The sequence below is a fragment of the Anas platyrhynchos genome, chromosome 18 (assembly GCF_047663525.1).
Source record: "Anas platyrhynchos isolate ZD024472 breed Pekin duck chromosome 18, IASCAAS_PekinDuck_T2T, whole genome shotgun sequence".
NCBI lineage: Eukaryota > Metazoa > Chordata > Aves > Anseriformes > Anatidae > Anas > Anas platyrhynchos.
Window position 1 is genome coordinate 6,487,658 of NC_092604.1, and position 23,534 is coordinate 6,511,191.

A 23,534-nucleotide genomic window follows, 5' to 3' on the forward strand; every position below is an offset into this window, starting at 1 on the left:
CAATGCCTTCTTTGCCTCAGTCTTTAGTGGTAAAACCGGTTGCTCTCTGGATACCCAGTACCCAGAACTGGTGGAAGGGGACGGGGAGCAGGATGTGGCCCTCACCATCCACGAAGAACTGGTTGGTGACCTGCTACGGCACTTGGATGTGCACAAGTCGATGGGGCCGGATGGGATCCACCCAAGAGTACTGAGAGAACTGGCAGAGGAGCTGGCCAAGCCCCTATCCATCATTTATCAGCAGTCCTGGCTATCGGGGGAGGTCCCAGCTGACTGGCGGCTAGCAAACGTGACGCCCATCTACAAGAAGGGCCGGAGGGCAGACCCGGGGAACTACAGGCCGGTCAGTTTGACCTCAGTACCAGGGAAGCTCATGGAGCAGATCCTCTTGGGAGTCATCATGCGGCACTTGAAGGGCAAGCAGGCGATCAGGCCCAGTCAGCATGGGTTTATGGAAGGCAGATCCTGCTTGACGAACCTGATCTCCTTCTACGACAAAGTGACGCGCTGGGTGGACGAGGGAAAGGCTGTGGATGTGGTCTACCTTGACTTCAGCAAGGCTTTTGACACCGTTTCCCACAGCATTCTCCTCAAGAAACTGGCTGCTCTTGGCTTGGACTGGCGCACGCTTCGTTGGGTTAGAAACTGGCTGGATAGCCGGGCCCAGAGAGTTGTGGTAAATGGAGCCAAGTCCAGTTGGAGGCCAGTCACTAGTGGCGTCCCCCAGGGCTCGGTGCTGGGGCCGGTCCTCTTTAACATCTTCATCAATGATCTGGATGACGGCATTGAGTGCACCCTCAGTAAGTTTGCAGATGACACCAAGCTAGGTGCGTGTGTCGATCTGCTTGAGGGTAGGAAGGCTCTGCAGGAGGATCTGGATAGGCTGCACCGATGGGCTGAGGTCAACTGTATGAAGTTTAACAAGGCCAAGTGCCGGGTCCTGCACCTGGGGTGCAATAACCCCAAGAAGAGCTACAGGCTGGGAGAGGAATGGCTGGAGAGCTGCCAGGCAGAGAAGGACCTGGGAGTGATGGTGGACAGTCGGCTGAATATGAGCCAGCAGTGTGCTCAGGTGGCCAAGAAGGCCAACGGCATCCTGGCTTGTATCAGAAACACTGTGACCAGCAGGGCTAGGGAGGTGATCGTCCCCCTGTACTCGGCTCTGGTGAGGCCGCACCTCGAGTACTGTGTTCAGTTCTGGGCCCCTCGCTACAAGAAGGACATCGAGGTGCTTGAGCGGGTCCAGAGAAGGGCGACGAAGCTGGTGAGGGGCCTGGAGAGCAAGTCCTATGAGGAGCGGCTGAAGGAGCTGGGCTTGTTCAGCCTAGAGAAAAGGAGGCTCAGGGGTGACCTTATCACTCTGTATAAGTATATTAAAGGAGGCTCTAGCGAGATGGGGGTTGGCCTGTTCTCCCATGTGCCTGGTGACAGGACGAGGGGGAATGGGCTAAAGTTGCGCCAGGGGAGTTTTAGGTTAGATGTTAGGAAGAATTTCTTTACTGAAAGGGTTGTTAGACATTGGAACAGGCTGCCCAGGGAGGTGGTTGAGTCACCATCCCTGGAAGTCTTCAAAAGACGTTTAGATGTAGAACTTAGGGATATGGTTTAGTGGGGACTGTTAGTGTTAGGTCAGAGGTTGGACTCGATGATCTTGAGGTCTCTTCCAACCTAGAGATTCTGTGATTCTGTGATTCTGTGGTGCCTGCTTCCTTCCCTTCCAGACCAGATCTCCCAGCAGCTCCTCCCTCAGCCTCCTTTGCCTTGCTGCTCTTTTTCTCGCTGCCGCACCTCTCAATTTAAATATTTCTTCTGCAAATCTTAATTAGCGCCCTGTTTGCACCTGCTTGCAGAACATTAATGATGAAAAATAAGGCCGAGCTCTGCAGATGTATTCAGCCTTCCCTCTCCTACACCTGCCGTCATCTCTGCGCTGGGCTGGCTCCCACCCTGCCAGCTGCAGGACACGGACCCCCGCTGCACAGCCCCTCCAGCAATAAAGGAGGAGCAGGGCAGGGGGAGGACGCTGTGCTCTGCTCTTCCCCGGAGCTGGGACACCGTCAGCTTCCAGCCGTTACCCACCCGCATCACCCCTGGGGCTGCCCACAGGACCAGCCCAACAAAACGAGGCGTTTTCAGGTGTTTGCGGCCAAAAGGGGGTTGCAAAAGGCTGGCACGTCTCCTACAGGAGGGAAACGGGTCTCACGGGCAGCGGAGGAGAATAAAACCTTCGGGAAGGCCTTGGCTCCTCAGGAAGCACTGCCCTTTGCTGCCCACGAAGCGGGGCACCACTAATTGGTGAGCAGCCAGCAGGGGAACTGAGGTAGGGCACCATGCTCGCACCCCGGACAGCCAGCACAAAGGGCAGCAAGGACGAGACTAAACCTCAGGACATAAAAAATTACTCCTCAGATCTCTGGATCCAGCCTCGAGGTCGGCACAACTCAACCACATTTCTCAACAAGAGACAGCAATGACACAGGACAAACCCCAAAACCCATAACATCTCCCCAGGCGCGCTCCAAACCCTCCCAGCACCGCCTCACCGAGCCACATACCCACACACCACCTTCGGGTGTGCTCAGTTCCCATCACAGCCATGAAAGCACAGCACACGCCTCAGCGCCTTGCTCAGCAGGCACGGCTGGGTGAACAGTGGCCAGAAGAAAACCATCTTGTGGCATTTTCCCCTCTTTCCCTGCCTGTTACAGCACTGCTGAGTTGCAGTGAGGACAGGCACTGCCACGGCACCCAGCCCTGCACCACACTCCGGGAAAAGCACCCAAGGGTGCTCCAGGCAGCACCCAGATGCCCATGAAGGGTCACAGACTCAGGTCACCAACACAACTGGACCCACAGTGGTGCAGGTAAATGCAGATCCTGGCCCAAAGGTTCAGCAGGAGGGGTTCCTGCAGCATCCCTCCGCCAGCCCCGTGCCGAGCCATGCACACCCCGGGCATCACCGTAACAGCACGCGCAGTGCTGCGCAGCACGGCACACGCACACGAGCTGAGAGTTACAGTTGCTGTGGGAACCATAACTTTAAAATCTCTGACTCTCCTGCATTAAAAGGAAGAGCCAGACAAAAAGTCACATTTCCATATATTTTTTTTTTATTTTATTTTTTTGAAGCTGCACCAACCTGCATCACACTGAGCACATCGTGTACCTCGCTGGGATACCAATCCGCAGTGGCTCCTAATCCATTTTTGTAACGTCACCAAGGCATTTATTCTCAGGAAAGTGAAAGAGAAGGGCTGGAGGTGCTTCTATTAGGCGCCTGATGGCCGGCTCTTTCTAACAGCAGCGCGTGGATCGCATAAATTGGGATTTTAATGCGCGCTAAACGGCTCGCCGAGACCGGCTGACCTGCTAACCCGGAGCTTGCCCTCAGAGAGGGAAGATTTTAAAATGCATTAGGTCGCGTGCGCTGGCGCTCCTGTTTCCCTGACGTGGGCAGGAGCTGAGTGCGAAGCCCTGAAAAAGCTTTTGTGTCTCGCATTTTAGCCAGGCTCCAAAGCAGAGGAAGAAAATCCACTTGAGCTAAGAACCAATAGCTCTGCTTTTAATGAGATTTAATAAGAGGCCACCGCAGCCGGCGAACCCCTCTCAGCACACACGAGGTGCCAAGGACAAGGAGCGCTGGGGGTTTTGGGGCCCCTCGTGCCATGGGGGAACAACCTGAACACCAGTCCCCGACAGCAGCAAGCAGAGCCACCGCTGCCACCACCCCTCTCCTCTCTCCACCACCAGACGAGCCCAACGCCTGCCTCAGCTCACCTCTCCCTGCAGGCAGCTTCTCCTCGCCTCCCCGTGCCACGAGGATGTCCTGTTGGCTCTCCAGGCATGGCTTTTCTGCCGCAGGCCTCCCCTTTTTTCCAAACACTCCCCCAGGAGCCTTCCAGCAGCAGCCACACTGCCCCCTTGCCCCCAGGCTGAAGGTCAGGACCTCCCTGCAGCCCCCCGGCCCTGCAGTCCCAGCACACACACACCCATCAGCAGCCCTCAGCCAGGGAAAAGGCAAACAGGGAACAGCTCGGTGTCAAGGAGGAAGAGCAGAGACCTTCAGCAGGACCTACAGCCCTGGGCTGAGAGCTGCAGCTTGCCCCCAGCAGGCGCAACCGGTCCCACAGGAGCCCCAGTTCACCCCACAGTTTGTTCCTACACTTCCCACAGAAGTGTCCTGTCCCAGGCCGAGCAGCGCTGGCGTTAGGTACAGCACAGGGTCCAGAGTGGTGGCACAATGAAGGAGGGATACAGGTAAATTAATTAAACAAACTATAATAACTCAGAGAAGCCTCACATTTTTATCAGCCTTTGCAGCACCCCTGGCTGATTTCAGACCCTGTGTGGCCACTCACAGACCTCAGCACCTCTGCTGCTGCCCGGAGCTGTGCCACAGCCACCACCTGCACTCTGCTGGGACACCATGGCATCCTTGGGGTCTCCAAATCCAGGGGTCTCCGACTCCACAGCCCCCAGAGCCTGGAGCCACCCGCTGCAGCTCCCCCTACCAGCTCCAGGCTGAAACACCAAAGCCAGGTCCCAAATTCCTGCCGTTATTACAACGCCCACCATCAGAGCATTTGCTAATGAGCAATGAAGCACAATTAAAAGTAAAGCACGCCCGTCAGATGAACGAGCGCCGCGTGCTGCTGTTGCAAACAGCACCTTTTTTTGTTGTTTTTTTTTTTAATCATTGTGTTTATCCACTTCCTCCCTCGTTTATAAAAACGCAGCTAATTCTCGGTGGGTCTCCCCACCATCCGTGCGAATTAACGCTGCTCCCACTGCCTGTTCTGCATACATTAAAAAAAATTAATCTAATAAGGGATGCGCCTCTCCGGCTGAGGGAACGTGAACGCAGCTCGCAGGGCGCCTCCAGCTTCCAGGGCCCGCCAGCACCACGTCACAGCATCCCTCCTGCTGCTCAATTAGCAGCGAGCTTCCCGGGGCTGCCAGCTCCTGGGCAAAAAGGTGGCAAAGGGTGGCAAACTCGGCACGGTATTAGGGTGTGAGGATCGCAGCAAATTCCTGCTTGGTACCGGTGCTATTTGCATCCCGAGAAACCTGTTAGTGCTTCTGAAAAGCTGTGCAAGGACAAACGGGGACAGGGAGCTGGGCGGTGTCCTCGTACCCGGTGGCCCAACTCTCCTTGGGGTGCCCCAAGTCCCGTTTATGGGCCAGCTCTGTGCTGCAGTGGGGCACGGTGCTGCTTTTCCTCGTACTCAGGATGGAGCAAAGACAGGTGAGAGGATTGAAAAAGAGCCCGAGGTTTATTTTACAGACAGCTCAAAGCAATTCGGAGCTGGTGGGAAGGTGCTTTTGTGCGTGCAGGCAAGGAAGGAAGGAACTCCCTTTGTCGGCACGGGGTCTTTTAAGGGTTTCTTACCGAGCCCGGAGCTGGCAGCTGGTTTGGGAAGGACCCAGCCCATTGTGTCAGTAGGGCCGGGCGCTTTTATAAATGCAAAGATTTCAGCATAACGAGCATCCTTCTGAAAAGAGGCAGCACAAAGCACGGCTCCGCTCAGTATCACCGCGGCGCTGCAGGGGCAGCGGGGAGGAACCTGCCCCCGTGGGTGCAGGCAGCACACGGCACCCATGGGTGCTCCGTAGGGCTGCAGCCACAGCAGAACTGAGCAGCTGGATTTAATTTTCCTGCCTCCCAGTGAGCTTTGAAGGGGACCAGACCCCTGACCTTGCAGATCTGGGCTTGGGGAAAGCTGCCTGCCCCAAGGATGGGATGGGAAAGGCTGAGCCTGGCTCTGCAAGGGGCCCTCGGCACCCCTGGGTGCTATGGGAGCGTCTCCAGGGAGCTCTGCAGCCCCAGGGGAGGCAGCCTCCACCCCAAAGCACTCCTTATCTGAGCTACCTGCAACCCCAGTCCCTCTTTCTCCTCTACAGATACAGCACATCAAAGCTGATGGAAGCAGAACAAAGGGAGAGACAGAAACCACAGCTCCTCCGTGCGTCTTCCCCGGCTCTCACACACATCTTCCCCACAGGACAGAGACGCTGGAAGGCACCAGGATGCTGGAATTGCCAAAGGGTCTGTGCTGGAGCAGTGATTTGGGGCGGCCCAGTCCAGGCTCACTCACCAGCTTTGGATTTAAAGCACCACGATTTGAAAATTTGTCACTATTTCGGAGCCAACGAGCAAGAAAACCCAGACTTGTGCTACAGCAGGGCTCAAAAGAAGAGACCTAAAGGATTTCTTGGGGAAACCCCATCCCAGCCCCTCCAGAACCCCGTCCCTGCTCCGTGCCATCGAGGGGATGCTGGCAGGGGCTGCTGCCAGGGCAGGCTCTCACTTGTGCTCCCAGAAAGCGCAAAGCAGCCCTCGCCCCCAGCTCTAATTACAGCCACATCCTCGCGACGAGCAGACAGACCTTTAATTACGACAAGTTGGGTTCCGACGTGCCCAGCGCTGCCTGGGCAGAGCCAGCAGCAGAGCCAGCTCCTCTCCGCCTCGTGCTGCCGGCAGAGCTCGTGTCTGCTGCAGCGCTGCCCCCACCGCGTCCCCAATTTGGGGACAGGGCAGCAGCATCCCAGCTCCCAGCCTGTCCCTATACTCTGAGCCCACCCCACGTGGCCACCTCCCCCTGTTGCAGCACTCAGCCTGGGAAAGAGGCTTTATGGCAGGCACACCAAGCGCTGCCCCAGCTGGAAACAGCACTGAGCATCCCAGGGGGCTGTCACCCAGCCCCAGTAACCCCAGCCCAGCACTGGTGGTGACCCCAGCACTGATGGAGCAGAGCTGCAGCGCCGATGCCACAGGATGTGGAGCCCAGGTGCTGAGCAGTAACTCCAAAACACCCAGGAGAGCGGCTGCTTCTGACCAAGGTCCCCACTTTTAGCATCTCTGATGCTTCAAGCACTGCCCTGTGCAAGGAGATCTGCCCCTTCTGCCCCCCAGATCCCCTGCACCACCCCAAGGAGGGTTCTCCAAGGCCGCCCAGCCACGGCTGCCCAGCACAGGAGCTCTGAGCTCTCCAGCACCGCCGCAGCACCCTCCCCACGGCTGTTGTCAGCCAGCATTTAACTTCACAGGTGAATTTCCTCGTCCTGCCTTGTGCCACCCCTCCTGCCTCCTTCCCACACCAGGGACGTCCCTGAGCCACATCCCCTGGTGCCCAGCGAAGGCAGAGGAGCAAAATTGGAGCGAGCTGAAAGGAGAAAGGTGAGCAACGAGTTCCGCACTGAGGGGCAAAGCCCTCCAAACAAATCCCTGCCAGGGGTCAGGACTAGGAAAGAGCCACCTCAATCTTCAATTTCATCTCGTGTGGAGGGAGCGGAGGAAATAGGATTTGCCTGCCCCGGGTACTCACGGGGATGGGGCAGCAGCCCGGGACTGCCAGGAGCACATCTCAGCTGAACTAAGCCAAGCACACGCAGTGCTCCTGGCCTCCTGCAGAAGGGAGAGCACCCACGGGAGATGCAAACACGGCCACGTGTTCCTGGGATGCTCACCTGTGGGGCAAGTAAAGGCAGGTGAGACGAGACACCCCCTCTGCAGGTTTGCACGGGGCTCCTCTGGCTTTCTGCCCCTCCACCTGCTGCCTACAACAAGAAACTCTCAGTACCAGAGCACTCAGCTGGCATCCTCAGCACCCGACCTCCTTTCTAGCTTTTATGTCAAAAGTGTGATGTCCTGTGGGACACAGGGAACCAGAAAAATTGTCCCCAGTCCTACGTACAGGTGAAGGGCCTGGGACAGGCTCCAGCACACACACACGCGACCTCAGAAGCCCAAATGAGGCCAAAGTCACTAAATACAAGCAAACAAACAAGCAGAAGAGGCCGAGGTGGGCTCTGCTCCCTCTCTGCAGCCTCGTTTCAAGCAGAGCCCCCTGAAGCAGGGCAGAGCCACCTGCGTGCTGTTCCAAGCCCTGCAGCTGCTCCTTCCCCTTGCCCTGATGCAAAACACATCCATCACTTTAAATTCCCAGCGTCACCTTAGGGCTCCCTTTCCAGCGGACACAAGATAAAAATCTCTGAGCCGGCCAAGCAATTGCAGCTGGCAATTTGCTGTAATAGCCCCGCACAGCATGAGGAGAGGCAGAGCCCGTCCCCAGAGCACCAGCGAGTAAAGTTACACACGGCGGAGGTACACACAAAGGAGAAGGGGACCAGGGGGGTCAGCAACATGTGGGGCTGCTCTGGAGGCTTCTGTAACAAGATCCCAGAGCCTTGTCCATCACTGATGGGTCTCACCAGGACCAAAGGAACCTGCTCTGCCTCCAACATGCAGCCCTTCAGGGAGGAACAGAGCGAGGCGAGCAGCAGGGCGAGGTGCTCAGGCAGCTCACCGGGCTTCAGCTCTTTCCCTCGGTGACCTCCCTGCCGTGCTGGGCACGCTTTCCCTGTGCCCCTGGTGGGACATCATCACTCTATCTGGCCAAAAGTCATTAAATCCATGCACCCCGGTGTCCTTTTGCAACTCAGGAACAGCACAGCCCCTGTTCTGTGGGAGGGGGACACGGACGAACCCAGTGCAGTGAGCAGGGAGCGCTGGGGGCTGTGTGTCTGCTCGCTGCGCCAAGCAGAGCACTCCAAGCTCAATCCTCGGAGCAAAACATTTACAGGGAAAGGATTTCAATCAATCACTTCAAACACCTGCTTATTTAAAGCAGTCCAAACATTGTAAAATTCATCTGAAATACAAGGCTTCTGCAAACTCGGGCTGGAGGCAGTGTGCTGGGAGGCAGCAGTGTCTCCAACCTGCTCCCCCTCGGCTCAGCCCAAACCTGCCCCGGGCAGCGCAGGCTGGAAGCCCTGCACAACAGGACAGGGAAACATCCATCACGGGTGGCAGAGCTTTATCGGTCCTGCCCAGGGCAGGGAGATGGATTTAACGACCTCCCCAAATCCCTTCCACTCCTGAATTCCCATGGAGGAGGAATCCTCACACAGCACAGCCCCCAGGGGAGCCGTCACTCACCGAGCATCCCGATGGGTATCGAGGGTTAAGCACGTGTGTGCGGCTGGAGTACTGAGAACACAACTTCCCCACCCAAAAAATAATAAAATAAACCTTCAGTCACAAAGCAGCACAGCTTCCAAAGCAAAATCACATCAGTGTTAACCTGAAAAACTTGTTCAAAAATGACTCGGGGCTGTCACTTGTGAGAGGACCTCGAGCCTTCTGCTCAGGCAGCCCAGGGCGCGCTGGTGACGTTTCCATTTGCACCCAGTCCCACCAGCTCCCAAACTGGGAGCCTGAGGGCAGCTCTGCAGGGGTGTGGGGGCAGCACAAGGCATGGATGGGTGCAAACACAGCGGAGTTGCTCCCTGATCCCTTATCTCCCGCGTTTGAAGTTTGCAGTATGTGCACTGTCAGGATGTTTTCCAGCACAGATAATCGTTGAGATCCGAAACTCCTCAGAACAAAAACACACAATTAGCAATTCCCCTACCAATTAGGGGAGGAAGAAAGAAGCCCGAGACACGATTAAAGGATTAAAGCCTGTGCAGAATGGAAGCAGCCCACGGCACCAGCCACGAGGCTGAACGAGGACGGAGCAGGTGCTGGGGCAGCGTATGGTGGGCACGATGGGTGCTGGATGGAGCACGAGGACATCAGCAAGTTTTAGGACCTGCTGCATCGCCAGCCAGGTCTGCAGCTGCCCTAGCTTGGGAAAGAACAAGTCACCAAGGACATTTTTCTCTACTGTCAAAGATTTGGGACTGTCAGGGCTGGTCCTGTGCTGGGGCACTGCCTGGTTAGGGCCCTCAGCCACAGAAACCCGATGGGCTCCCCGTTACGCCGATCACAGCAGCTTTCCAGGCAGCTCCCAGGAGCAGCATCCCCCACCCCAGAACCCCAGGACCCTTCCCCACCACAGCCACGCTCCTTCCCCCACCCCATCCCGAGGGCCTGGTGCCGGGGTCACGCTGCTGGAGGCGTTTTTGCTGCCGGGAGCTGCACTGAGCCACGGGCACGCTGTGCCGCGGGAGGCAGCCCACGTCTCCACGCTCCCTGCCACCCGTTTTGAAGGTGACAGACAGCACGCAGAGAGCCGGGAGGCAGCACCAGCCGGGGCCGAGCGAGGGGTTTTCTATTTATACGGCCAGAACCACCGCCACCTCCCAGCCCACGCTCCGGGCAGCCGCTGCATAGAGCTCAGGAGCCATTAACACCCCCCCGAGCTCCGTGGGGTCGGGCAGCGAGGGAGGACTTGCTGCTGAAACCTCAGCACTGGTGTGCACGAGGATTGGGTGCTTTACAGAGACATCCATCCCCTCTGGCCTGCCCCAGGGAGAAGGCAGAAAGTCCCTCAGACCCTGACGTCCCTGCCCAGGGGAGCTCTCATGGTATCCAAATGTCACTGCGATGCCCGAGACTCGCACTCGGGAACCCCTGGTCCCCAGGGACTGCCCCTGCCCTCTGCAGACACCTGTCTGGGCTTCCTTCTCTGGCCTTGTCCCTCCCCACATGAACAAGGATGGTCCTAGTCCTTAAAAAAAACTTTGAGAAGAGGCTGAAGGACACACAGAGAACTCCTGAAGGGCAATTTGTTCCTGGTTATCTCAAGACCAAGACCCCAGCGCTGCTGCCTGGTGCCCAAAGGCTGTGCAAGGTGGGAAGGACAGGACAGGACCTCCCCGTATTTCCAAATTCCCTCCCTCTTCTCAGATCTGTCAGCTCAGCAGAGGAGGAGGTCAGACTTCAGGCTTCCTCCTGCAAAACCACGCCAGTGAGTGCTTTGTGCCAAGGGCACGGGAAGCCGCAACCAGACCTCAACTCCAGAAGAAATCCCTGCCCAAACCCCAGCTCCTCGCAACGCAGAGGGAAACCTGGAACACAGAGAAATCCTGGTACGGGCAGAGAGCCACAGACCCAAAGCCTCACAGCTTTCAGACTGAGCTGAACGTGGCACAAGCTGCACCCAGGCTCTGTGCTGCAACCCCTGCCTGCAGAAGCAGTAACACGTGGCTGACAGAATGGCCAAGCTGCCACCTTCCTGCTCCCCCCGAGCTCCGAGTCCCGCTAAAAGCCTTGGGCTACAGCTCTAGGGACACAACACAGCTGTAGGAAGCCTGCAGGGGACAGCAGCAGCACCGAGACACCGCCTTGCATGGTCAGAAAGGTTGAGGGTGCACCAGCCCAGCAGGAGCCCAGCAACAGCCTCTGACCCCAGGAGGCAGCCGAGCCGCAGGGGAGCTGCAGCTCCAGCCCTGAGAGGTGATCTCAGAAAATGGGGAGCAGAACCACCCCAAAAATGCAGGGGATCTCGCCCTCCTGGAGAGGAAGGGCTCTGAGGACGCACGGCTCATCCACCCCTCGCCCTCCTTCTAGCACCGACTCCGCTGCACTTGCAGATTCCAGCTGCCTAAGCAATTTCTGCAGATATTTCCTCTTTCTTCGCAATCATTTGGCTAATAAGATGAGCAGGTTGGGCTCATTTATTTTGGACACCGTTCGTGGGTCATTAGCAGGAAGGCTAATCATTGCCTTGGCAGAAAACATCGCTGCTGCTTCAGAGCTGGCTGCGTGGTGTGGGGAGGGGGGGAGAGCAGGAGTCTGGAGTAGCCTCGAGAAAGAAAAAGTTGGGAGTGCCTCTAGAAATGGAAAATCCCTCTAGAAATGGAAATTCCCTCTTATTTCCCATAGCAGCTCATTCATAGCAGCTGAGCACCGAGGGACACCTCCGGAGGATCGCTGGAGCTGTTTGAAGAACAACTTGTGTTCAGCTGGGGAGGGCAGGCTGCGTGGGGAGGCTGAACCCCTGGGCATCTGAGCAGCTGAAGGATGAATTTCTGGTGCAGGCTGCAAAACCAAGCCCCCAGCTTTTCTCCCTCAAGATATGGGAAAGCAGAGGCAAAAGATGAAGCCCGGGACACAGCAGCACTGCCAAGCAGAGCTGTCCCCAGGCTCCACCACAGCACAACCACCTCTCCCCAAGGGCCCAGGAAAAGCCCCCCAGGGGATGCCCTGTTAACACAGGGACCCCCAGAGCACATCAGGGCTGCTCCCTTCACCAACTGACCCAGCGAGGGCAGGACAGACACCAGGGAGCTGTGCTCAGACACCTTGAGTTGTCCTGCTCCCCTCTGAGGGCTGCAGCTGGCCCCAAATGTCCCAGCACGTGTGTGCCAGCGATGCTGTGACCTCTCAGCAGCACCCCAGGGGAGGCAGAGGCCGGGCACCCACGGCCCCAGGAGGATTTTGGCAGCCACCAGCTAGCCACGTGCCTCCCCTCCCAGCTGACGGACCCCAGGGTGCTTGCCAAAGGAGCACTGCAAAGCCATTTCAGGGGGCAGCAAAGGCTGGGAGGGTGCCCAAACTCTGTCCCCTCCTCTCCCCGGGGTGCTGCGAGGGGCTCTTCGGTGTCCCTGTGCTCCCCGGGCAAAGCCCCACCAGCCCCAGCCTCATGCCAGAGGTAGTGGGGAGCCGGGTGGGCTCCACAGGGCTCTTTTACCAGAGAAAGAGGAGATTTGGGAGCTAATTTAGAGCTTGTGTTTCCTAAGCCCTTTCAGACACCGAGGCTATTGGCAGGCAGCGCTGCAACCCCTGCCAGTCCCAGCAGCTATACAATGTCCTTTCATTGGCAAGGGCAGCGGCGGGGAAAAAATAACGCAGGGAAACAAGGGACGTGTGATGGAGAGCTTGGCTGAGGGCTCCCTCCCCCTCCCAGGCCTGCATGCCAAGGAGGAAGAGCATAAAGAAGTGAAAAGTGGCTGTTTAAAAAAGGAAAAAAAAAATAAATAATAACCCCCCACACTGCTCATTTTGCTAAGGGAAATGTGGCCAGCATGAGGAGACAGCCGGAGGTGTCCCCCAGCCATCGCCTGCCCTGCATGCTGCACGAGGACCTGTCCTGGACAAGGACACCAGGGGGTGGCTGGCACGGGGGCTGCGAGCCTCCAAGCTTGTCCCCAAAGCAGGCAGCTGGTCCCAAAGTGACTGCCCTGGGGATGCTGCAGGAGATGGGCGCTCACCACGCACCACGGGGTGTGATTTTGTTCATAAAACTCCCTGCAGCTGGAGCACCACGGCTGGGAGTGGTGACCACCGAGGGAATGAGATGAGCCCGATGTTTTATCACTATTGGCCTGGGAATTAAAAGAAAGAGACCGAACAGGAGAGCGAGGAGACTCCCAGCCACCCAGCCAGAGCACACACACCCCAATCTCGTTGGCGTTTCCCCCAAACCCCTCTCAGCTGGGAAGGGCACTTCCACACCACCACAAACACCCGCAGAGTGCCAGAGGCAAGGTCAGGCCTGGCAGGGGGGCTGGAAGGAAAGGGTCCGAGGTCTGGGGAGGGACACACTGGGACTGGGGTACCCAAACGCAAAGCAGTCGGTATCCCATGGTGGGAGCAGCTTGGTCAAAAAAAATCCCTCCAGGTCTGTCCCTCTACATCACTCCAGCCCCAGCTGTCCCTGCACACCACGCAGTTGTGGAAATCCTCGTGCAAACCCACACGTCCCTTGGAGGCAGCAGAGGAAACACGAGACAGGAATCAGTTGGTATCTCCCTTCCGAGGAGCTACGGGCTGAGGTGGGAGGAGGATCAGGTCCCTTCATTTTTGACTTCTGCAAGGTTATTTCCTCACTGGCAGCACTAAGCAGCAGCTACTCCAACAGCTTGGGTGACTGCTCCTCCCCTCAGCCCCCAGACAGCTGAGGACAAGCGGTGAGGGTGGCAGTTCAAGCACACAGCAAGGGCGAGGAGGACGGCGAGCAGCCCCACGCTGCCGCTGCTGCTCCAGCACTGAGCCCAGCACCACCCTGAGCGCCCCAGGTGGGTCTGTAAAGGGCAGACAGCAAAGAAGGAGCTGAGATCTGTCAGCCTGCACCCAAGGGCTGCCCAAGACAACACATCCACAGCCTTTGGGGCTGAACAAGGCCAGCAGCACGCTGGCTGCATCACCCCAGGCTCGGGGAGCTGCAGGCAGTGACAGCAGCAGGCTCTCTGTGCAGGAAAAAGGCGCACAAAAAGCCTTCCCGTGCAGCTCACTGCCTTCCCCAGCCAGGGGGGCACGGCCACATCCTCATCTCCTCCTTAAACCTGACCAAGGGCACAAACCTTCCCCGATAACCCCGTCCTCAGCCGCCACGCGCCCTGCAGCTCGTTAGCTGGATGCTGCAAAGCACAGGGAGTCTTTGGCACTAATTCAAGCAGGAGGTCGAGGTACGTGCAGCTTTTGTCTCATTTCTGTTTGTTTCTGTGAGCCTTGTAGCGAGCGTGCCCTTTGGTTGCAATTTGTAAGCCAGGCTTTTCTTTGCCTAACCCCTTGCCACCGGTGACTGGCAGCCCAACCACTCCAGCGGCTCAGGAGCCTCGAGAAGCAGCTTTCTGCTCACTGCCTCCACTATTTTCCTCTCCAAAAAGCAGAGGCTGGATGTAGCACTCACCTGGATGCAGCAAAGGGGCCACGGGTGAATCTGAACCCATGGGGTCCCCCAGGAGGAAGGGGAGACAGCGTCCGAGGAGCTGCACGTCCCTCCTCGCACCCCGAGCACCCAGAAGGGAGGTGGGGGAGCTGCCTCTTGGCTACTGCCACCACCACCACGGTCCCACCCCAAGACTCCGGATTTAGGGTTGTGGTGAGGAAAGTCCTGCTCAGGACAGTGAGTGAGCTGCAGCTCGCCACAGGGATGGCTGGTGATGGGGATGTAACCAGAAATACCCCCGTAAAGAGGAGCAGAGTCACTAGACATTGCTATGGCACCAGCCTGCCGTGCTGCCATCCTCCTGCAGGATGGTTCTTGCTTCCCCATCCAAAAAAAAAAGAATAAGAAGGACAGGGAGAGAAACATAATGAAGCAATACTAATTGTGGAAGAAGCAGGCCAGCTGGCTAATAACTCTCAGTACTGAACCCTAACAGCTCCTGGTCCCTGCTCGGCGGCGCTTTGTGCTCAGCCAGGCCCAGCAGGGTGAGCTGGGGCTGCCCGCGCCCCCCCAGCCGCTGCAGTGCCTCACCCAGCACCCAGCCAGGGCAAAGCCAGCCCGAGCCAAGGCCTTCAAAAATCGTTATTTTCCTGCGGCTATAGATAATTGGATTTTTTTATTTTTTTTATTTTTAATAACCACCATTAGTTTATTTTCTTCGCTGCGCACCACGGACACCTTGTGGAGGCTAGAAGGGAGCTCCTTCCCTTTGTCCGGGGCAGCAACGCGGAGTGGGAGCAAGGACAGGTAAAAATAACCACACTTGGCCTGATGCTGCTCCCAATTAAGCCGGTGGGAATCCTGCCCAATTTCCTACAGCAGCAAGATCCACACACACACATGCACACACTTTTTTTTTTTTCCCCTCAAAGAAGTTCTCAGCTATATCAGCAGCCCTGTGACAACCAGCACAACCACCCATGTGCAAGCTTCCCCCTCTATTTAACATGAGCAGGTATCGAAGCATCCCCTCAAAATAAAAAAGGAGCAGATCACAGATAACCGGGTTTGAGTTTGTTTCCAGCAGTTCCCTGGTTCCCAGGGGATGGCTGCTCACCAGACTCACCGTTCTCACCCATGGCACTGCCTGCTTCTGGTTTAGCCACAGTTATTTTAAAAATAAAATAAGAAAGAGCTTATCAAGATTTTCAACGCGTGGTTTATCTGCTTAGGCAGTTTCACATCAGCTGAAACGAAAGCGTGAGTGCTTTTGGGGAGGATATGGGAAGCGCTGAAGAATGGAAACATTTCATTCCGACACGTTACCGAACAAAGAGCGCTCTGCCTTGGCGCATCGCAATGCTGCCTCGTGAAACTAAGGCCGATTCATTTGAAATAAAAAAAAAGCCCCTAATGAAATCAAACACCGTATTTCTGGGGACAAACAAGATATTGCATTTCATCCCATCATTAAAACTTGTTCCAGTCTTCGTGCTCTGCCAGCAAAACGAGAGTTCACGCTTTTGTAGCGCTGTAACACAAAAATCTTTCCCAACATCTCCGAGCTCCTCCACATCAGCTTTATCACAGTTCACCTTCACACGAGCCAACTCCCGATCCTGATAAAGTTTAACTGATAACAAGCGTTTCTAACAGGCACCACACAGGTTTCCAAACAAGAATAACTACCATGAGGAGGAAGATCTGCAAACAGCAGCAGGGTTGAAGGAATAAGCAGGACGTCATGCTTCTCGTCTGAACTAGTGTCCCCAGCGCAGGGACAAAATGTGCCACCTAGCACCCATGTCCCCAGCTTGGATTCTCATTTGGGGACTGTTTTAACTCAGCACACCAAAGGGGCTTTGCAGCCCAGCACATAGCCCAGCACCGCTCCCCTGCCCCACAGAACGCTCGGCAGGTCCCACTTGCCTGGGCACACTCATCTCAAAGCCAGCCTGGGTGTCACGACCACCACAACCACATCCCAGGCAGTTCAAGGCTGGCAATTTAGGGTGATTACATCTAGGCTGGTCGCTGCAGAGCGTTTCTGCCTTTACTCCAGTGTTCCAAGGCACCTAGCAAGCGCCTGGTGCTTTACACTCAGACACGACGCAGAAAATCAGCAGGGGGCTGCTGCACGGAGCGGCTCCCTCCAGGAGCTCAGCCAGGCTTCCTGCAGCGGGGGCGAGGACAACAGCCCCATGCGGGACGGGGATGCTCCTTCCTCTCCCTCAGCTCTGCAAGCCGGAGCTGGCCCAGCAGAGCTCGGCTGTTCCATCTGCTCATCCACGCTGAGAGAAAGGGCGCTGAGAAAAGGTCCAGGCTCCGCGACGCACGCGGTGCCCCCTGACACCGATGCTGCACGAGCATTTCTCCCGGACAGATGGCAGGAAGGGGGAGAGGGAGGAGGAGGAAGGAAGGGAACGAGCTCGGGATAAGAAGCTGCAATCTGTGAACTCACAGCCCAGTGCAACCCCCTACCAAAGCACACTCGGTGTTGGCAGCACAGAGGTACAGACAGGGCGAGGGCAGACACACAGCGCCGCGCTCATTGCCCACGTTTCGAGCCATGAGCTAACCCTGCTCTGCTCCTCTCCCCTCTTCCCAAAATATCCGTTCCTCCTCCATCTCCTCATCACTTCAGCATCCCTATTCCAGCTCGAGCATCCCCCAACTTCACAGACTACCTTTCCAACGGGAGCTCCTGCCTTTCCCCCTCCAACCACTCTCCTTTTTCAGTACGCTGAGGTTGGGAAACGTCTACGGCAGCAGATGCAGCCCACGCGTTTGATGCCATCTGCAAAACGCAGGCCCCTCCCGAGCGCCTCTCCGTGCTGCTTCTCCCCAAGCACCGACTTAGATTGCCCTGGGGATGACATGAGAAAGTTAGTTTGCTGCTCAGTTCAGATGAACTAGGAGTATTTATTCATCCTCACTTTATCAGAGATGCAAATCAAGCACTCCAGTTACATATTTTAACACAGTGGGGGGGATCTGCGAGATAGAAAGCTGGGAAGTGTCTAATGTATTCACAGCAACTAAGGTAGAAAACATAGATTAGCGGAGAATTATTAACATAACAGGTGCCTTTGTCACAAAGGTGACACTTTAAAGACAAATCCCCCCCAAACAAATTCCCTAAACACAAGAGCGTGTCACTAATTGCAGTCAGCACCTGCATTGTGCCATCCCTGCAAGGAGGGGACTGGTGAGGATGGGGAACCGAAGAGGCTGCTTCTCCCAGCCCAGAAAGAGTTGGTTAATGGAGTGTGGGGACAAAACTCGAAGCTGGAGCAGGTCCCCAGCCCGGGGACAAGCAGATGCCACCACCACGGCAGGAGGACCAGGCCCCCTGCAGCCCTGGATGCACCTGCGGGTCCGTACAGCTCCTCCTGGCCCCACGGATCAGTAGGGGAATGGCTCTCAGACAAGGACACACTGGATCCAATTAGAAAAAAACGTCTCATTGGAGATCAATTTAGCTCTTTAATACGTTTCAGATAAGGAAATCTGCTGCGGCAGCGATTTTTTCCCCTGCCCTAATTAATTCCTAAACATATCGCAGGCTGGGAGCGCGTGTTTTATGAATCCGGTTGACCTCCTGGTGCAGAAATGATGACACAGATGCTGTGCCTTCTTCATTACCTCATTATTCACGTTCCACCCGCTCTCCAAACGAGCTGCCTGCCACCAGCAAGGAGGCAGAGCAGGGCTCCAGCAGCACCTGCACCCCCTGGAGCACTTGGCTCCTCCAGAGGGGTTCCCTACACCCCCAGCAGCACGGGGCCACGGGACTTTTGGGGCAGCCAAGCTAAATCCAGGAGCCTAACACGAACAGGGTTCCTCAAGGAAACACGGGCAGCATGGCACAGAGCGAGACAGTCACAGAGTTGTTACAGGGCACGGGAGGAAAAAAAGTTTAAGGAACATAAGGCAAATGAATGCACTTCTGGAGAGTGCACTTCTGCAGAGAAGCAGATCCAGAAAGGAGGCAGCAGCTCCTAAACCCCAAAACCTCTCAGATGTGTCCGCACTGCTTCCAAAGGCAGGCGCTGAGCCCCCCAGGAAGGCCACTGGTTGGTGCCCCCCCCAGCACCACGAGGTTTCCTGGGGCCACAGCATCCCTCCCCGGCTCCACTTCAGAGCAGGATGCTGAATCAGAGAGGAGCATTTCGGAGCACACTTTACACCATCTCGGAAGCTGACAGAGCACAGCACCAATGCCTGATCATTAGGGAGATGTCAGGATGCTTAAGAAGAAAAGAGGAAACTCATATAAATAAGAGCTGAAAAATCTGCCGGGAGACCTAGAAACCAGCAGCTGTCTCCTGCCACGGGCAGCCAGCAGAAAGCAGGAAGCAAAAATAAAAAATAAAAGCCATCAGCCTGATGAGGTCTGGTCACCTTTTATTCCAGACGCTCCAATAGTGCCTCGCAGGGAGATGGTATGAGATGAAACGAGAGTTTTTTCTTGTTCCCATCCTCACAGATGCCCACCTCGCTGCTGCTGGAGGCAGAGCAGAGGCGGCGAGTGATGGCTTACATGCACACGGGCACGTTCCCAGCTTGGATCTCCCAAAATCCCCTGGCAGCCGCTGCTGGCATTGTTTGCACAGGTGTAGGGCACAGAAAGCCAGCCCGCAGCACCCGTACCTGCATTTTCTTGGCTACTGCAAGAGCAGATCCGCCAGGAACACCGCAGCAGGATGCAACAGGACTTCATCTCCACTCCTTGACAGCCCCAACCGGGGAAGGTTTAAGGCATGCACGAGGTGGCTGTACCCCTGTGGCACCTCCTGTGGGGTCCCCAAACCTGCACACACCATCTGCGGGGGCAGGAGGAGCTGGTGGGCGCAGCGCAGGGAACCACAAGCCTGCCAAAGAGCTCAAGCGTGACCAGAAATGGCTCAGTTCAAGGGAAATTGAGCTCGTCCTGGTACCCGCAGCCCCGCATCCTGCAGGTAGGCGCCCTCCTACAGCTGGGAAACGCAGCTCTGGGCCCGGATCTGCAGAGACACAGAACGGTAACTGCAGAGGCACAATATGGTGGGAAAAATATCTCTTATGTTTTGTTAAATTCCGCAATTTGCAAGGCTGGAATAATTAGTAGCTTAAAATGTTTTGACACAAGAGGCCCCAATAATCATGATAAATCAAATCAGGCATATGCCCAGATCCTTGAAGTGACAGATGACAAACAGAGCAGTGACAAGACGCTCTATCATGCGGGGAATCATTGAGTTAATGGAAGAATTATTGCTTCTGAAATCCACTCCAGTCCTATTGTGGGGAACATTCCAATTTATCAAAGCCAAATGAACATTAATTGCTGCAGCCTGGTAAGTTTTCGAGCTGCTGTGACCTTCATTGAATTTTAATCCAAAACAGATAAGATTTACTTCCACACAAGAGGAAACAACACAATTAAACCCAAATGACAGCTAAGATTATGGGGAAAAAACACAACAGGCGTAATGACAAAAATATTGATTCCTTTCTACTTGACACTGCAAAAAAAAAAGAGAGTAAATAAATAAAATCTAGCATTTGCTTTTCTTCTTTTTTTTTTTTCTTCCCTTTTCATTTCGGAGACAAATCTTAGATGCTCAAGCCAAAAGGAAAGGGGTGGCAGACAGTAATGGAGACCGAATTCCCTCTAACTACAGTAATTAATGTTATGTTTCACTGGGGAGAGATTAAGGCAAAACAGTGAGGTAAGAAAAAAAAAAAAAAAAAAAGTGTTTTGTTGTTAGAGCTAGCCTTGAGCTTGGGGAGAGGCACGAAGAGGCTCACGGCTGCCCCTTGCCCACCACTTCCCCCCCAGTACCCCAAAGGATCCAGGTCTGAATTAGCCCAGAATTAGCCAAGGCGGCGCATCAGCAGGGAACCCAAAGGCAAAAAAAAAAAAAACAAACAAACCCATCCCGAGCCAGCCAGCCACGCACAGACAACCAACATCGCTGGGGAAAAAAACAGTAACAGAAGCAGAAAGCCAAATTAAATGAGAGCAATGCTGAGATTTGGTTATCTGAGGTCAGAAGCGAGCTGGCTCCCCAGGCAGTGCAGCGGGGCTCCTGGCTTTGGAGGCAGAGCACGAGCGAGGAGCAGAGGCAGCCAGGTCATAAACATCTACACAAACCCACAGCAACGTCTCTGCACGAGAGGCTTCGCCTTGGAGACGTCTCTCTGGCCAATAAAGCTTTGCCAGCACACTCCCTAAACACGTCAAGCCGGGAATTAGAGAGATCCCACCAGGCAAACCTTACCCAGCTTCCTATAACTCAGCCGGAGGATGCCAGGACAGGTAGCAGCGCGTGTTGCAGTCACTTACAGGAGATTGAAGGGAGCTCTTCCCAGCATCTGATCCCAGCCCCTGCGGCGAGACACCAGCCCCGTGATGAACGGGGCACGCAGGGACTGAACGCCAGGTGGGCAGGAGCACGGGAGCTTCTGTGGGGAGCGAGGGCACGAAGGAGGGTGACACAGTGACATCGAGGCGAATGGCACAGCAGGAACAGGGCTGGGGACATGGCAGGCACGAGTGAAGACAGGAGTGGGGCACCCAGGGGGCCAGGCTGGCACCCAGAGGGCTGGGGGGGCTCTCCAGGATGTAACGTAGCTGGGGTGAGGATGGGAAGTAAAAGCACGGGAGAGCAGCCCGGACAAAGCTCAGGGACTCGGGTGAAACCTTTAACCCAAGAAACAGACTTCTGACCAGTTCTACTTCGGCTGCACAAACCCATGTGGCTTTGAGAAGGAAAAATAACAACCACAAAACACATTTACCTTCTGCTAGCTGCTCCAAACTTGGCTTAGGTTCACTCAGAAAAAAGTTAATGAATCTTCCAAAACACTGTGTCAGGTTTCCAGTCCCTGTGACGAGATCCTGACCCAGGGAAGATGTGCCTGGGGCTCCGGCACTGCTCTGCCTGCCCCGAGCCCTGATCAGGACCTCGGATCCCACTGCCAGGATCATCAGGTCTTGTAAGGAAAGCAGAGTTACAGCTCGGTCTGTGCACAAGGAACTCTTGTTGCTGTCATCTTCACCTTGCTCACCTACAAGGGAAGGCTCAGGGCACACGTTAGCTCTCACACCAGTGCCGCGGCTGCTCCCGTGTTACTGATGCAGCGGTGCGTGGCACAGCACGCCGTCAGCAGCCAGCCCAGGAGCAGAGCACAGGAACATCTCCTCTCTGCTATGCACGGGCACGTCTTCAGTTCCACCCGACTGCCACCACGGCACCTACATCACAACTTACAGCAAATGAAGGCTCTGGGTAGGAATTTTTCAAATAAAGCCTCCCTCCCTTTCTCCAAAGCATCAATCCATTGCAATCATCACTTTGCAACCCAGGGATTGAGCTTTGCACACCCCTGACTTGGGTTTTGCTCTCTTTATTCCTTGCTCTCTCTCTCTCGCACTTTTTTTCAGGCTCATTTTCTCAGTATCCCAGTTCCACCTCCCCCCCATACTCCATCACGCTGACATTTTTAGCAGGATGTAAGAAGCGTTCCCAGCCCAATCCGCTGAGCTGCGGTGCCCAGCTCCTGTCCCTTCTGCCATGCCGCTATCATATTAGGTCTTATCTCGCCCAACAGCCTCAATGCAAAGCCTCTCTCCGCATTCACATGCGCTCAGTGCCCAATCTAAAGCCTCACTGACAAGAGCTGAGACACTCCAAAACACAGATTTAAGTTGTAGAAGCCAAATAGCTGCTTGTTCAAGTGGAGAGAGAGGAAAAAAAAAAAAAGGCTTCACGCAGCTATCGTCTCTGCTCCTCCTTCCAAAATGAAAAACCAGAAGGTGCGGAGACAGCACGCAGGCTGTGAGACATGCACAGAGGCACCTTTTGCACAGGTTGGTGACGTGCACACACACACACCACTCAGGGGACCTACAAGTTTGGTTTTCTTTTTTTCTTCCACCTTTTCTTTGAGGGGCAGCTCCTCTCAAAGGCAGGTAGGGGCAGTCCTTTTGGTCCCAGTTTACAGAGGGAGCTGTAAAGCACGGCAGGATGGTGCACCAGATTCGGACACACGGGTAGCTACCTCACCAGGTATTGAGGACAGCATCTCAGAAGGCTGCAGAGCACACACATATGATAATAAAATGCCACAAAAACACCCGAGATGAGGGGTACTCAAAGCATTTCGATCACTCTCAGGTCAAAATTACGCTCTGAAAAAAAAAAAAAAAAAGGATCATACTATGGCTTGTACCCACTCAATAGGTAAAATTCAGTTTACAAAATCTTCAAAAAAGAAGTGATCGAGCCCCTGATCTTGCCTTTGAACACGCCAGAATGCAGGACCAAGGAGAAACACCCCACTAACACGCTGCAACAGTTGCCAGCAGAGGCACAAGGACTCACAAGCTTCCTGCTGTCCTCCTAGCAGCACCTTCCCATCAGTCTGTTGGTTTATTTTATTTCATTCTCACAGAAGACCAATTTTCCTTCTTTTGCTGGCCCATTTGAACACGTTTCTCCCTCTCTGGAGGCTCAGAGTCAGACGAGGAGCACAGAAGGGACGCAGACACGTGCAAACCAGACTCTCCAACCTGTCCTGTACCACCTCCCGTCCCCTCCCCGATGTCCCCCGTGCCCTTGGCCGCAGCTGGCAGCTCCGACTCACCATGACAGAGATGTGAAGAATGTGCATCTGCTCCTCCACTATCTCCGAAGGCTCCTGGAGGCTGGGAGGGGTGGCCCGGGAGAGCTGCTCGGCGCTGCTCATGGAGACGTGGAAGTACAGGGTGCCGTTCTCCAGCCACTGCTGCTTCCAGTGCACCAGCGAGATGTCAGCCACCGTCCCCGACATCTCTGCAGGGACAGAACACACAATCCAGGGTCAGCTTTCTGCACGATGCTGGAAGGCAGGCATTTAGCAGCCCTGCAGATCAGGGCTGGTGAGTCTCTCCCCTAGGACTACCTTCCTGCTGGATGAACCTGAGCGTTGCTTTCTGGTCTCTGTCTGCTATTTCGCCTGCATACGGACAGGAACAGTTTTCTTCCTGAATAAAAGCAAGGGGCTATGAGGTGCCCTGGGATTGCTGGACAAGAAAAGCAACAACAGTAAGTAAAATGCTGCACAGGACTCCATAAACCTCCTACAGGTTGCCCAGCAAGCTGCTGGAAGAAGCCCCCGGAGGTCTGCAGCCAGGCCCAGCAGAGGTTTGCTGGTGGGCAGGAGGCA

At 55.5% G+C, this 23,534-nt stretch overlaps 1 protein-coding gene across 10 annotated transcripts in view; it reads right to left on the reverse strand.

Annotated features, from left to right (window-relative positions):
• Positions 1 to 23,534, reverse strand: part of ASTN2 (astrotactin 2) — a 331,775-nt gene that overhangs the window by 244,111 nt on the left and 64,130 nt on the right. For all 10 annotated transcript variants that reach the window (XM_072025073.1, XM_072025071.1, XM_072025070.1 and 7 more), the window contains exon 2: positions 22,974 to 23,161. In XM_072025073.1, the coding sequence (XP_071881174.1) occupies positions 22,974 to 23,159 (186 nt within the window). In that variant the 5' untranslated portion in view covers positions 23,160 to 23,161. The remainder of the gene's footprint in view (positions 1 to 22,973; positions 23,162 to 23,534) is intronic.